At 40.6% G+C, this 14,182-nt stretch overlaps 1 protein-coding gene across 2 annotated transcripts in view; it reads left to right on the top strand.

Annotated features, from left to right (window-relative positions):
- adgb (androglobin) overlaps positions 1 to 14,182 on the top strand; it is a 46,124-nt gene that overhangs the window by 4,926 nt on the left and 27,016 nt on the right. For both annotated transcript variants that reach the window (XM_028605877.1, XM_028605876.1), the window contains exons 6-17: positions 417 to 556; positions 2,308 to 2,394; positions 3,184 to 3,344; positions 5,103 to 5,179; positions 6,053 to 6,227; positions 6,637 to 6,730; positions 7,361 to 7,514; positions 10,014 to 10,059; positions 11,060 to 11,171; positions 11,364 to 11,427; positions 12,254 to 12,349; positions 13,625 to 13,733. In XM_028605877.1, coding sequence (XP_028461678.1) covers positions 417 to 556; positions 2,308 to 2,394; positions 3,184 to 3,344; positions 5,103 to 5,179; positions 6,053 to 6,227; positions 6,637 to 6,730; positions 7,361 to 7,514; positions 10,014 to 10,059; positions 11,060 to 11,171; positions 11,364 to 11,427; positions 12,254 to 12,349; positions 13,625 to 13,733 — 1,315 coding nt within the window. The remainder of the gene's footprint in view (positions 1 to 416; positions 557 to 2,307; positions 2,395 to 3,183; positions 3,345 to 5,102; positions 5,180 to 6,052; positions 6,228 to 6,636; positions 6,731 to 7,360; positions 7,515 to 10,013; positions 10,060 to 11,059; positions 11,172 to 11,363; positions 11,428 to 12,253; positions 12,350 to 13,624; positions 13,734 to 14,182) is intronic.

Below are 14,182 nucleotides of genomic sequence, written 5' to 3'. Positions count from 1 at the left end.
GCAAGTATAAATATATACAGCAGCTCAAATATATAGCAAAAAGCAGTATTCCATCATTACAAATATTCTGTGAGATGATGCCTCTTTTTAAGCTGAATTGATTTTGTTTTTGGTGATTCTGAGACCCTGGTCAACATGTCTTGTCTTTTTTCTGTGTGTAATCATGGGTGTTTCTTTTTATCCACACGTGCTACTCTAAAAAACATAAAAAAACAAATTAGCCTTTATTTTGTTTTACTTATAGTAAGTGGTTAATAAGGGGGTGATCTGAGACCTGAGAGTGATATTGTTCTTCTCATTTAACTCTTGGCTAAAAAGCCCTTTAAGGTTTACATGACTTGCTAGAGCCACTATTTGAGGTGCATTGATTGTTATACCGTATCTTCACTCACTATGTCTTCCTTCCTTGCTTTTAGGGTTGTTGGAGGAAGATAACGGTAGATGATTCGATGCCATTTGATGAAGAAAACAACCTGCTTCTTCCAGTTTCCAACTGTCAGTCAGAGCTTTGGCCAATGTTGTTGGCTAAGGCTCTTATTAAAGTGGCCAACACAAAGTGAGTTACTGTACATTCCATAAGCATCTCAGTACGGCCACAAGGAGTTGGGAAACAGTTATAATAGTCTTAAAGTAAGAGGGCGGAAGAACAGAGTCAAGCTTATTCCAAGTATATACCCACTATGCAGCCTGACTCTAATAGGACCACTGTACAAATACACACTATGCACACTTCCCTTTAATCTAACACTGTACACTGACCCTGCTTAAGTAAAGCAGTATACAGTACAAGATGTTAGTATTTCTCAATTTCAATTGGATTTAAATGCAGTGATTAACCAGTAATTTGCAGTGAACAAAATTAAAGTAATTTACTAACTGATTTCTGAGAACATTAATAAAATCCACAGAGCTTTATTTCAAAATCTAGTCAAGATCACAGTGTTTCCAAAGATACCAAATGTTTCATGCTGAACTATTAGGAAATGTTTGTAAAATAATATGCAGCACACCTAGAATTTCCACATTTCATGTACTGTCAATATACTGTATGGTGTAGGCTTTACTTTAAAGTTTCTGAAGGTAGGCTGAATTGTTAGTGGAAATCAGAGTTCAGGAGGTTAATTTCCTGGCTGACAATTACGTACTGTACATGCTGAATGAAGTTAACTAAACTATTTAAAGCTCACACACACATGCGCAAGAACCCCCACACAGAGTGTGTTTTGCTGACTTAGCTAAACCTTCACCTGACCTAATCTCTGCCCTGAGCTGTCTTGAGTTTGGTGACAGAGAGGGAGTGTGCGTGTCTGTGATGGGGAAACATGGCGTATGTAAAGGTGGCTGTTTCAGTGTCCACAGAAGGTCAAGACATAAATGTTTCATCCAAGACAGGAAACAAAGGAGCCTCTCTCCTCGTGAATCATTTATGAACCATAGTGAAAGTTCTTTGTACTGTACTAGTACCAAACTTTGCCCAGGTGTCTTCTGGAGCTCCTCCTTTATTATTTTCTTTAATAAAAAGATGAATTTGAGGGCTCCATCACTTTGGGGCTGAATAGCTTTTTTGTAGTGGTTATGGGCTGTCGCATTACTGATCAAGTTGTATTGATTTCACTTCTGGTATCATGACTGGGCTGTGGACTGGACAGGTTGGCAACAGAATCCCAAAAGGACCAATTAAAGCTGCAGCAGCCATCTGTTTCAACTGGAAATTGTGTGCCAAAGATACAGACAGACTCCTTCAAAAAAGTTCTAGAGACTTAAATAATAGGTGCAATACATATTTCAAAATGTAGAATAAAAGCTGAGCCTGTATCCTTGCAGACTTGTTAAAATAACAGCAACAATTTCTGTTGACTTGTTAACCTATTGACCTATATATGCTTGTGATGGTAAATTAAATGGTGATTGTGTTTATCAATTGACCAAACCACAACAAGAGTCAATTTTCACATCCAATTGTTTCATTATTCGTAATACTTAAGTTTACACTTTCGTCACAAAAAAATGGCGAAGTTCATGGATGTCAGTTACCTTTGTTGTTTTCATTGGTGTCATCCCTTAACATCAAGACAGAGAACAAAAGAAAGTGACATCCATTTTTGTCAATTGCATAGAAACAGTATTGCCATGAGTTTAAATACTTGAGCACCAAGCATATTATGTGCAATTTAACAAATTGAAACTGTGACCTCACAAGTTCCATTTGAGAAGAGTGCCAATGCCACTATGGGTAGTTTGAATGGAGTCTCTGGTTTGTTGCAGATCTGTCTTTTTTTAACAGTTCTTTGTATTGTTGTTTTTCAGTGTAGTGTCAGAGGGTTGTGGGCAGATGGGCGAATTGACTTTTATCCACACCCTGACTGGCTGGATCCCAGAAATCCGTCCTATGAAGTAAGGTCCTCATTGACTCCAATCTTGTACGTCTGTCTTTTTGTCTCTTAATCTAAATATTTTCCATAGGTTTCCATTGACAGACTTATCTAAATGGTAGTTTATCACAATAAAGGCTGTGGCACTAAATGCACTCACACAAGCTGTGCATTTTTTCTTCTCAAGTGTACTATTTTATAAAGTATACTGTAGCAAAGGCAGAGAGAGAAGTGTATCTGTCTACAATAGTATGGGAAGTCTGAGGATTTGGGTCTAAAATGGATACAGAGATATATAATAAAGGGGGAGGATAGGCAGCATGGAGCGGAGAATCTCAGCTTGTCAGTGATGGACAATGGGACAACAGTGTTTTGGAGTGGAGCTGGGAAGTGTTATTCTCTCTAGTTCAGCAGGTTAGATGCTGTTAGTGGGTCGCCTGGGGAATCTATCAACACATACAGGCATTAAACATGACATTGTTTGTGTTTCAGATTGATTCATGACACATGAGTTTGCAGTTGTATGTGCATGTACCCACACCCACATACATTTTACAGGATTAAATAAATCAAAATTTCTGCTCACTGTCTAGTTACGGGAGGAGGGGGGGCATCGACGACACAAACAGGATCAAGCTGCTTGCTCAAAAGTTGTAATTTTGTATTAGAGAAGTAGACAGTCGCAAGCAAGCACATTTCAGTCAAAACATAGAAAAAAGTTATTTTAAGAAATAATATTATTTTGAAACGTAATAATAATGTCATCCCCTGTACCTTGTAACCAATTCAGGTTTCTTTAACCTCCTATCAGGTCTGTATATTTGGGCAAAACCTGGGATTTCTTACAAGACACCATTCCCATATTTACACACCCAGATGAGAGTTTGCCGGAGACGAAGCCACAGACTGCAGATCCAGTTGCAGGGAGAGATTCCAGCTTTAATGACAGCAAGAGTCAGCTGCCAGAGAAAGGTAAAGGTCTGAATAGTGCCACAGTTAGACACACACACACACACACACACACACACCAGGACACACAAACATGGACAGGCATACAATAATGCACACATGCATACCCGGAAACATACATCTCAATTACACACATTGCTTGCACATTTAATTGAGTGAGTCAATTAAATCAATGATCCATTAGATTGTAATCATTTGTATGCACATAATACTTTACTACAGCTTGTTAATTTATCCGCGGGCTGTTTAAAAAAATTATATACTGTATATCTGTTGTGTGTCTGTTTATATGCAGAACTATATATTTGTATATATGCATGTGAATGCACAGTGTGTGTAAATCTGTATTTTCCTCCCTCTGCATCCATAATTCAACTACTATGGAGCATAACAATGAATATTTTATTGTCCAAAAGAAACTCACGCTTATCAATGATTCCATTGCCTTAAAGCAGTAATAACCTTTGCAGTATTCATAGTATTGCTTGGTGATGTACTTTAGGACTGGGGAAAACTCAAAGTTCACTATCATGCCATTCTTACAAATCCCTTCATTTCTCAGCCAGTGCCCTGCTGCCTCTTTCCTGTTCTTTCAAGCATCACTTCCTGTTTTCCCATGCTCATGTATTATGGAGCGTGAGATGGTTAATGCGTGTGTGGTGGACTATAAATAAACCAGCAGAGGGAGCAGTGGCAGGGTGAATTATTTGGTGTTCCCGCAGGACAGAAGAGCCTCCCAAGTCAAATGTGGTTATGTGATGAAAGATGGATTGAAATGTCCTCAGAAAAGAGTGTGTGGCTTGGAGTTGTTTCATCTCTTTAAGGTAGAGAGATACAGTAAAGGCTTTATTAAGGTTGTACCCTATCCTACCCTAATATCAAGATTTCTTTTTTTAATTGAACACACCACATTTAAGGTATAAAATGTTTTTCCATCAACATAAATGGTTTGCAGTATGAATTACATTTCGCCTCTCACTCTCTTATTTAGATATCTGCCAATAATCTGTCCCTCGGTCTCTCCTACAATTCCACTTGTTTACAAAAATTATAAAAGTGATGGATATTGCTAACATAATGTAACGGCATGCACGCACAAAGTAGTAATACCGCACGGAACATTTAGGCTATCTTTCAAGGGAAATGCATCACACAGTGCTTACATACAAGCATGCAAACCCTACACATTCTTTCTGTCTCAATGTTTTGGTGCCCACTGTCCAATGAAATGCATAAATTGGAATGCATAAATCACTATGCAGTTTGAGAACCACTTCTCTGTTCAATTCTTAATGTGTAGCCTTTGTATTAGTCTAGCAGTGCTCCCATCTCTCTTCACCATGGTCCTTCAAATTGATTTTCCATGTCCCCTGGCACATGTGATCCTTATACCATATTCTCTAAGATGCACCACACAGGGGCAGGGCCATCCATAGATCACCTAGATTCTCTCTTGTTGCCTTATTTATTTTACCTTATACATACATTTATACAACTTTTTGTATATCGGCTTTACTTTACATTGGTAGATGGCACTATTTTTCACTATATCAGTATGTTCAATCAGGGTCCGTCAATAATGTCTTCTCTCAGTAAAATCTATTATGCACTGATACAGTGCAAGTTCTACAATGTCAGTCATACTGTCAGAGTATAGAATTTTTGCATGTCCATGTTGGAGTGTGTATGTTTGTGTGAGTTTGCATATGCCTACGAGGTTTACATGTACTAGTGTCAGTTTTTTGTGCGTGTGTTTCTCAGGTTCCCCTGAGGTAGTGGTGTGTGCAAGCTACTACCCTTTACAGCCGCATAATAATTCCTGTGGGTTTGGACAAATGGTATGTATTTTCTCTGTTCCTCCTCTGTTGCTGGCTATGCATACATGTGCTCATTCAGTGCAAGTTTTGTACTTCCGTCACACCGTCATGAGAGACATTTGCATCCATGAAAATTAGATTTCACCTTCTGTAGATTGCAGTCAGATCTTCATTACAGATTTGGAAGCTTACAGTAGAGAGATTCACATTGTGATGCAATTACTATATAGTCTGAAGGCAATCTGGCCAGAATGTCTACACAAGCATTTTCAAAGATGTCAAGAAGAAGAAGAGCAAACTCAACTCTGATGTTAGGAGTTATATCAATGACCCTACGCAGTACAAATAGTACATTTAAGGTTTGTGTGGACATGCTCGCTCATTTTTGTGTTGAATCATATGGATACAATTAAATATAAAGACTTACACAAAATCTTACTCACACAAAATAATGATTCTGCCCTAAATGTGAAAACATTTAATTGTGTTTCAATACTTTTTTAATTTATACTACCTTGGTCATCTCTGTTATAGCACAGTAATGTGAAAAATGTACTGAAGCCCCAAAGTAACAGTGGGTGGTGGACATGAAACATAACAGTGCTTGTGACCTGGGGGCATGGTGTGTTCTATTTGGTTGCTTCGCCTTAACAGACTTGTTCAATTATTTACACCCATGCTAGGGCTAATTGGTGGACAGGATTTTCCTTTGTTGGACGTGTTATATCACCTCCACTCTCTGATCTTGGGTCAGAATCCCCTTTTGACAGTTTGACATGATTAACCTGTAGAGTTGGTTACAGGTGACAGTAATGGGAGAAAAAGTTGTAAACGTCTTCTTTTTCTTCTTCTTTGTACTGCATGTATGTTTATTTCTGTGCATTTGTCACACAGGCAAATTCCTCAGCGTTTCTTCGTCAGTACGGTCTCTCCTTGCTGTACAGCCACATTGTCCTGTTGACCAGAACTCGGGCATGCCAGCTGGAGGCACCACCCAAACCTCCACCTATACCCCAATGGAAACTCATCCGCCCGCGGAAGGAGATCGTGGTCACCGATGAACCACAGAGTGTGTGAGAGACAGATAAGCAGGCAGGAAATAAAAAAATTAAATTAAGTTTGGTAAAAAAGGTGGTCAAGGGGGACACCAGGAGGAGGATATCAAACAAACAGACACACACAAATTATGTGATAGAGTGTAGGTGAATTTCCTGAATAAATATGACTAGAAAGGAAAGCGAGTGCTAATGCAGGAGATTTAGAACCTGCAGTACAGAGGGCAAACAGTACCGCATGCTGAAATGAAAAAAGGATGAGGATAGCTACAATAATTCTGTAATGGAAATAGCTGCTGGCTCGGGCCTATCTGACATCAGCTGATCTCTGTGTGAAACAAAAAATGCAGTAAGAAATAGTCAGTGTGTAAAAAAAGCAATGCTGGCATGATGTGTGAGTTTTTTTCCCCTCTTTTTTCGCAGAGCTTCCTTTGTCAAAACTAGAACAGTTCATTGAGGTTGCCAGCCCTTTTCTCTTCTACCGTGTCAAGAGCAGCGCTGGCCCCATCCCAGAGCTGTATGTACACTTAAATGATATAAGACTGAGAAAATGAAACAAGATGAGTCTTTTCTGTCGTCCTGCTCTTCTGTTAATTTAATCGTATTGGTTAAAGAGTATTTCAATTTTCTATAGCTGACCTTTGCTCTGACCTCACTGTAGAGGAAGGAAAGAAAGAAAACAGTCTCCATCTGTGGATCAAAAAAGTATATTCTCATGATCACATTAGTCTTAGCCTCATCTTCCTACTGTTCCCCTCCGTTCTCCCTGCAACAGGGCAATGAAATTCAGGTAGCAGTTGAAGAATTCAAACTATATGGGCATATTTCTTTTTATACTTTTAATACAATGTTATAAAGATCGTTTTGTTCACACTTGACTATAACTATACTCCCTGAAAGAAATGTTTGCCCACATTCTTAAAATTAAAACAAATCACAGATCAAAGCAGTGTGACAATATAAATGCTGTTCTAGTGTCATTTGATGTCTATAATGTGACATGCATGACTCACTTGTAGATGATCTGGTGTATCGCTCCTAAATGTATTACCATGAGATGAGATGCACGTATGTCATGATTATGATATGATGCATGTGCAGTATGTCCACATAGCATGCAGCATGAATACATGTCTTTGTGTGTCAGAGAGGCCAAGCAGAGTGCTCAGAGGAAACGTTCCTACGTATCCCCTCTGGTGTGCATTGCTGAGAGAGAGGAGACTGAATGCCGGGAAGGCCTTGAGCCTGATGCCGTTGAACGCACCACTAACTCACCAAACAGCACAACAGACAAAATAGAGGTACACAGAATTACTGTTTCCTGGGGCACCGAGTTGATTTATACATTCAGCATGTGTGTGTTTAACATGTTACAGAGCATTTTGTTGTTGAACCTCAATTAATTGTGGTAACCCCAATCCATTTATTAAAATAGATGTGAGGCTCTGTGAAGCTCAGCCTAATGCTATTTATCCAAGTACTAAGATTGTAGCAGTTGTCCGCAAAATTTCCCGCAAAAGTTTCATCTTTTTATTTCCTTTCTTTTCCATTTTTTCTCTCTCACCCCTCTGTCTACCCTGTAAGTATGCAGTTGAAGGCTCATCAGAGTAGCTCTGTGAGTCAGTGACATCAAGGCTGCCATCCCCCAGTCTCAAAGTCACTTCTGTTGTCTCCCAGCCAGGCCACCACTGACCAGGGGCACATCTGCACTAAAGAGAGAACCAGTGAGGGAAGGGAGATTGGGGGGTATGTTCAGAGCAGCAGCAGCAGAGAGACACACACAGACAGACACAAAGACAAGGATAGAAGCAAAGATAGAGAGGAATAAAGAAGGGGGCCAACTGTACAGAAAAAGAAAGGAGGGGGACTGAAAAGTGGGAAGAAAGTGACAGTTGGACAGGGAGAGATGAAAGCGGAGCAGGAAACAGAAGGAGATAGGAAAAGAAAATGGCTGGTGTGGGGTGGTGGTGAACGGGGTGCGTGGGTTTCATTCAGGGAGAGGTCGTGTACTGTGCTGATGAAAAAAGCAGTGCAATTAGATGGTGAGCCATCAGTGTCTGCGTCTCCTGGGGGGTTCATTATTACACTTCACTCCTAGCATAGAGAGAAAAAATAGAGTTCATATTAATCGCCCTCTTGTGTAACTGTGACCAGTTATAGAGCGGTTAGGCTAGGGCAGTATGGACACGCTAATTTGATGTGTCGTTTGATGTCTGTGCACACATGCACTCATGTTGATTGGTTTGTGTATGTGTCATATGTGTGCCACATTTTTACTCAGTGTGTGTTCCCGCTCTTCACAAGCACATGCTGGGTCACGTGCTGAGGGGACAGTACAAGTGAGAAGGTTCTTTTTTTTTTGTGCTGTTTTGACCCCTCCCTCTGTTTCTGTCAACCCTGGCCAACAGTATCAACCTCTGTGCCTAGCTCCTAGAATATAAGAAGGTGGTTTCACATGATGTCCCTAATACCCTCAATGGCCTACTCACTCAAAATTAGTGTTGAATGAGTAGCTGTTTTAGTCTCCAATATGCTTGGAATGTGGTTAATCGCTAAGTCACCAAAGCCCATTTGTGGTTTCTGTTTACTTGTGCCAGAAAACTACATTTCCCAAAGTCCAGTCTGGGCTCTGAGATCAATGGATATCCTTCTGCCTGATCTTTAACTTATTTGATATTTTTTATGTACGGAACATGGGGAAAATGTGATATCTGGAGAGAGCTGTAGTTCCAATGAGACAACCTGTAGGGGGACCGAAGCGGGAAAAGTTACATAGTGTTGCTTTAAAGTAATGCACTTTCTTCCACACATCAACCCTTAACTGTGATTTGATCACAGAAAAAGATCATTTTCCTGACAAAAGCGCATCTTAAAATCCCAGGAGCCTTGTTTGTTAGATCTATCAATCTCAATGTCCTCATACTGTACACAGGTAAGTGATCTAATAAATAGCATGTTGTGGGTGGACGGTACATGCCATGCCTTCGAGCTTGACTTGATCCTTTACACACTCTTGTGACAACACACACATTAACATTTTTTAAGTGTTGCTATTGTGGTGGAGAGGAGGTCAAGTGTGCCTCCCAATCACAATGCCTCTCTCCATCTGTCTGGGTCTCCGGGTACTTATTCAAATAAGCGGTGACTCACAGACACACACACTCACTCTGACTCATCAGAGAGTCTTGGCTGGGGTTGTTTTGAAGTTACACAAAATAAAGACATCATTCTTATTCAGAGCTGGTAAATTGTTGGACATTCACCAGGGTTTTTCCTCAAGGGAGCTTCAAATGAAGGGGCCTGGAGTAATGTTCAGCTACTTGATACAGGTGTACCACGTTTTGCACTTGAATCTAGCTTTCTAATAACAAGGCAACAGTGTTTGCCTTTTTCCAGACCACATCATCCCATGCCTTGCACAGACAGAAGAATGTGGTATCTGAAGGATTTGATAAACTCTTTAGCTATATTTCTTTAATTTTGTTGGGCAGATGAGCATGAAATCAGAGCTGTTGAGTAATTTCCCTCTAAGAGAAGTAACATACTAAACAACATAACTCCCCATCTGTCACTGACAGTCCAACTAAATTAGAGCTGGTATTCCCTGGTGGTGTTTTTAGCAGGAGAGGAGCAGCCCTTGTCACATTAAACCATGTCTCGTGTCCTGTGGTGTTTGGCGAGAATGGCGCAACACCACAGCTGGCATGGAATCACTAGAGGGCGGAAGCGTATCTCTGGCAGTGTTACTCTATCAGCAACTCACTGTTTATCTCTCTGTAACTCTCTCTCTGTCCCTTTAGGTTACTGCAGAGGACAGGAAGAAGGACAACGATTACATCTCCAATGGTAAAAGCTGTTCCTTTGCAATGCTGAAAATAATTTGCACTGTATCTGTATACAAGATCTCCTTACCTGAAGTCAAATATTAGGCTAGGATGGGCAGGTGACCATTCATTTTGTTTAATTGGAAATTATGAATTTAGTGTATGTAGTAACTTTATTATTGGTTGACCTGAGCAGCATCTGTGCAGCATTGTCCAATTAATGTGATTACAAGTATTTCCGTCTCTCGCTTCCACTCCCTCCATCTTTCTCTCCACGCTTCTGCCGGTTGGCCAGGCCACTTTATATTGTGCCTTATGACAACTATCCAATTGTTGGATTGAATTTCCTGCCTTCTCTCTGCCCCCGTTTAGTTGCTTAGTAACACCTGCAGTTTAAGTTAGCGGACCACAATTGCTCAGCAGAGACACTGGCCCTCGCCGCCTCAGCTTTCTGATCAGACTTCTCTCTTTGAGACGAGCCTGGGGGCAAAGCAACTGTGTGCGTGCATGCATGTGTGTGTTTTTTGGATGGAGAGTGTGCACATGTCTATGACTTTGCTGTGCATGCATTGAGATAGTGGGAGTCAGTGAGTGGGAGTATGGATGTGCATGTGCGCTTACTCTATGCCATTATGTGGGAGTTTGGCCAATTTGGCTCACTGTTTAAGATAACGATTTGAGTCGAGGATAACTTGTTATGAGTCACAAGAGGAAAGGCATTTTGTTACTCGCAGCATTTTAAAATGGGAGATTTCACAGGCAATTCTATATCTATTTGGTATTAAGCGTGGCATGAAAAGCCCCAGTCAACTTGGATGCTACTCAGCTTGACAAGGACATGTTGAGATGCTGCAGATTAGTATTATCAATAATAAATTATATTAAATAAAGTACTTTGCTTTATAATCCATCTCTCAGCTAGATGGCTGTATACTGCAGACCTGCTACATTTAACCAAATGTCTAACCCAGCAAAAATGTTTATAAATAACATTATTAATCACAAATTAATCTCCCTTCCAGATAGGCCCAAAACTGCTATGGAGAGGCCTGTAACTGTGGAACCCTCAGCTCCTGTCAAACCCATCCTGCAGGAGACATGGGTGGACTTGGATGACTTTGCTAAATGCTTTCAGTGAGACACACACACACGCACACACACACACACATGCACTCGTTCACACACAGACATATTGTAAATATGTACTTGCAAACATACTCTGCCAATAGAAAAACATAGACAGTTGTGAAAAAAGGATGGTTTAGGGGCCTGATGTGATTAAGGTAATAGTTATCAAAATGAACTGACTTTTTTTTTTTTTTTTAGGACTCTCTGGGTATTTCATAAACCACAGATCTACCCACATCATATCCAAAAATCTCATTTCAAGGTACAGTATGTATCACAAAATAACCCAGAGACTTATTTCTGCATGTTCAGTTTCCAGTGCTGGTACTTCTAAGCTTTCCATTTATTTTCCCACATGATTCCATGGGCCCTATCTTGCACCCGGCACAGCGCAGCGCAACGCCCGACGCTAGTGTCTTTGCTATTTTGAGACCCATGTCGTTTAAATAGCAAATGCACCTGCGCCCGTCTTTGCGCCCATGAGTGTGCTGGTCTTACAGGGAGGTGTGTTCAGGTGATTTCTTGGCGTGTTGCTATGTTGAGGCAGCGGGAAGTGATCGCGCCATTGACCAACAAAAACCTGGTCTAAAGTCAATAGCGCAGCATTTCATTGTTATTTTAACAGCAAATGAGTAAAATGTGCCTAGGCTTATGCAGAGCACACATACTATGCTTGTTACACACACACAGGGAAGTGCAGCAGCACACAAACATGCAAAAGATTACAAATAAAAATATTACGGTGCTAATCCGCCATCATAATAGCAATGCGCCAAGGTAAAAACACGCCTGGCTGTTAAAGTGAATGGGAGATGACACTCTGATTGGTTTATTGCATGTTACGCCCAAAACACACCTATGAATTAATGAAGACACTAAGAACAACCCTTTTGAACCATGCGCTTGGCGCACGGACCCTTTTCAAACTAGCAAAAGTGGATTTGGACACACCCTAAACGCAGCTGCGCCATGCGTTTCACACCGTGCGCCTAGATCGTTCAAATAGGGCCCTGTGTGTTTGTGCTTTGACACATTAATGCTGTTAGTATTGGATATATTGTCATTAATTTAGCTGTTGTTGTCTGCAGACCACCGTCTTGCCCAAAACAGGGATCAACTGTACTGGATCATCAACACAATCCACTGGTTCCCTCCCTCTGACATCTACAGCAGCAAGCCCTGAAGTACACACATGCAAACACACAAAAACACACACAAGCACCAATTGCACATGAGCAAACAATTTGCCATGTGCGATTCAACCTTTTAATGAAACTTAAAGTTGCTCTGTAGAGATTTCTTGGAAACAAACAATGATGATGTTTTACATCATTCTTTGCCATGCCACCTGTAGATCAGTGGAATAGTGTAAAACTGGCCTAACTGCATATGCATCCTTGTGCACATGCACAAGATAAACAGAACAGGAATGTCTTTACTAATCTAGTTAAGAGTGTTTTCGTCAAACTGCTATTTCAAAGGCCAAAAATGAACCATGCATAAAAGACTAAAACAAGGTTTGCTGCCCTAACATTTAGTGGAAGTCTGTCAGAGTCTGAAACAGTAGGCTATAGGCACAGGTCATTTATCTGAAGACCAGTAGAGGCAATAGCTTCCTGAGGAGTCAGCAATTCACGGATACCTAGTGATTGCAAGCAGTGCAGAGCTTTGTAAGTGTTAAGGAGGATCTTAGAATACATTCTAAATGTACAATAACTGTTTCTGCCTCACTGAGGCCAAAACAACAGAAATTAAGCCAGATTAGGTGTCTGGTAAAAGTAGTCCTTGGCTTGTGCTAGTTGTTACTGCCCCTCTGCCTGTCTTCAGAAAGTAATGAATATGTTCACAAATAAACTGTGTCATATGCATCACATATACACAGATCTGAAGTTATCGGAGAGTGATGGTGTGCATATGTGTGTGGCGCAGGTTTTTGTCTGATCTTTTGTGTAATTGTGTGTGTGTTGCACATCTGTGTGTATAGACCTTATTTTTACAGTCTGCTGAGTCTGCTTGTCATGCAGAACACGTATGCATTCTCTCCCTCTTCCCTTGATCTGTCTTTTCTGCACTCTGCTTTGTCTTTCTCACCGGCTGCTTTGTCTTACATTACTAAGTTCACTGTCTTGGCCTCTCCTATACAGGTGCCACCTTTAATTTTTCTTTAAGTCACTCAGCTCTTTTCTATCTCTTCTTATTTCCTTCACTTACCTCCCTCATCCAGGTTCTCTTGCACTAAGCCCTCCTTTTATCAGTTTATCCATCATCCCTCCCTACAGCGTTCTGCTCTTTTTCTCTTTCACTTGTTCTTTACCTTTTTCTGCCTTCATATTGATAACTAAGGCCTGTGTGTGTGTGTGTGTGTGTGTGTGTGTGTGTGTGTGTGTGTGTGTGTGTGTGTGTGTGTGTGTGTGTGTGTGTGTGTGTGTGTGTGTGTGTGTGTGTGTGTGTGTGTCCAGTGTCCAGAGGTAAGAGGCACTCACTACCTGTGTGTGGACAGCCTGCAACCCCCCCAGATCCTCATCAGCTTCTCTGCTCTGCTTCCCTGGGGAGATACAGCTGAGGAGAGTAAGGGTTTATCCACACACACATACATACATACACATACATTTCAGACTACAACGAGGACCACAATGGAAATAAGTTTGTAACTTTCTTGTGTTATCCTCGACAGTTCTGTTAAATGTGCAATGTCACTGTGATGGCATCTTGTTATGCATTTATTTCTGTTACTGTCTAATAAATCAAATCAAATCAAAAAAAATCATACATACTCAGATACAAAAGGATTTTCTGATGAAAGGAATGTACAAAGCTTGACTCAAGTCTTTAACATCAATCATAACTATCTGTATGAGCATGCACACATCCTACACTATAACCTATGTGTGATATATAGTATATGTAAAGAATCATAGAATTACTCAAAGATGTATGAACATTTCATGAATGTGACCTACTGAGTTTATGATATTTCACTGTGGTGTGTGACCAGTACACATTTTCTCTCCGCTCTC

This window comes from Perca flavescens, chromosome 18 (genome assembly GCF_004354835.1).
Source record: "Perca flavescens isolate YP-PL-M2 chromosome 18, PFLA_1.0, whole genome shotgun sequence".
NCBI lineage: Eukaryota > Metazoa > Chordata > Actinopteri > Perciformes > Percidae > Perca > Perca flavescens.
Note: the sequence above shows the minus strand (reverse complement) of the source record. Positions and strands in the feature narration are given on the sequence as shown.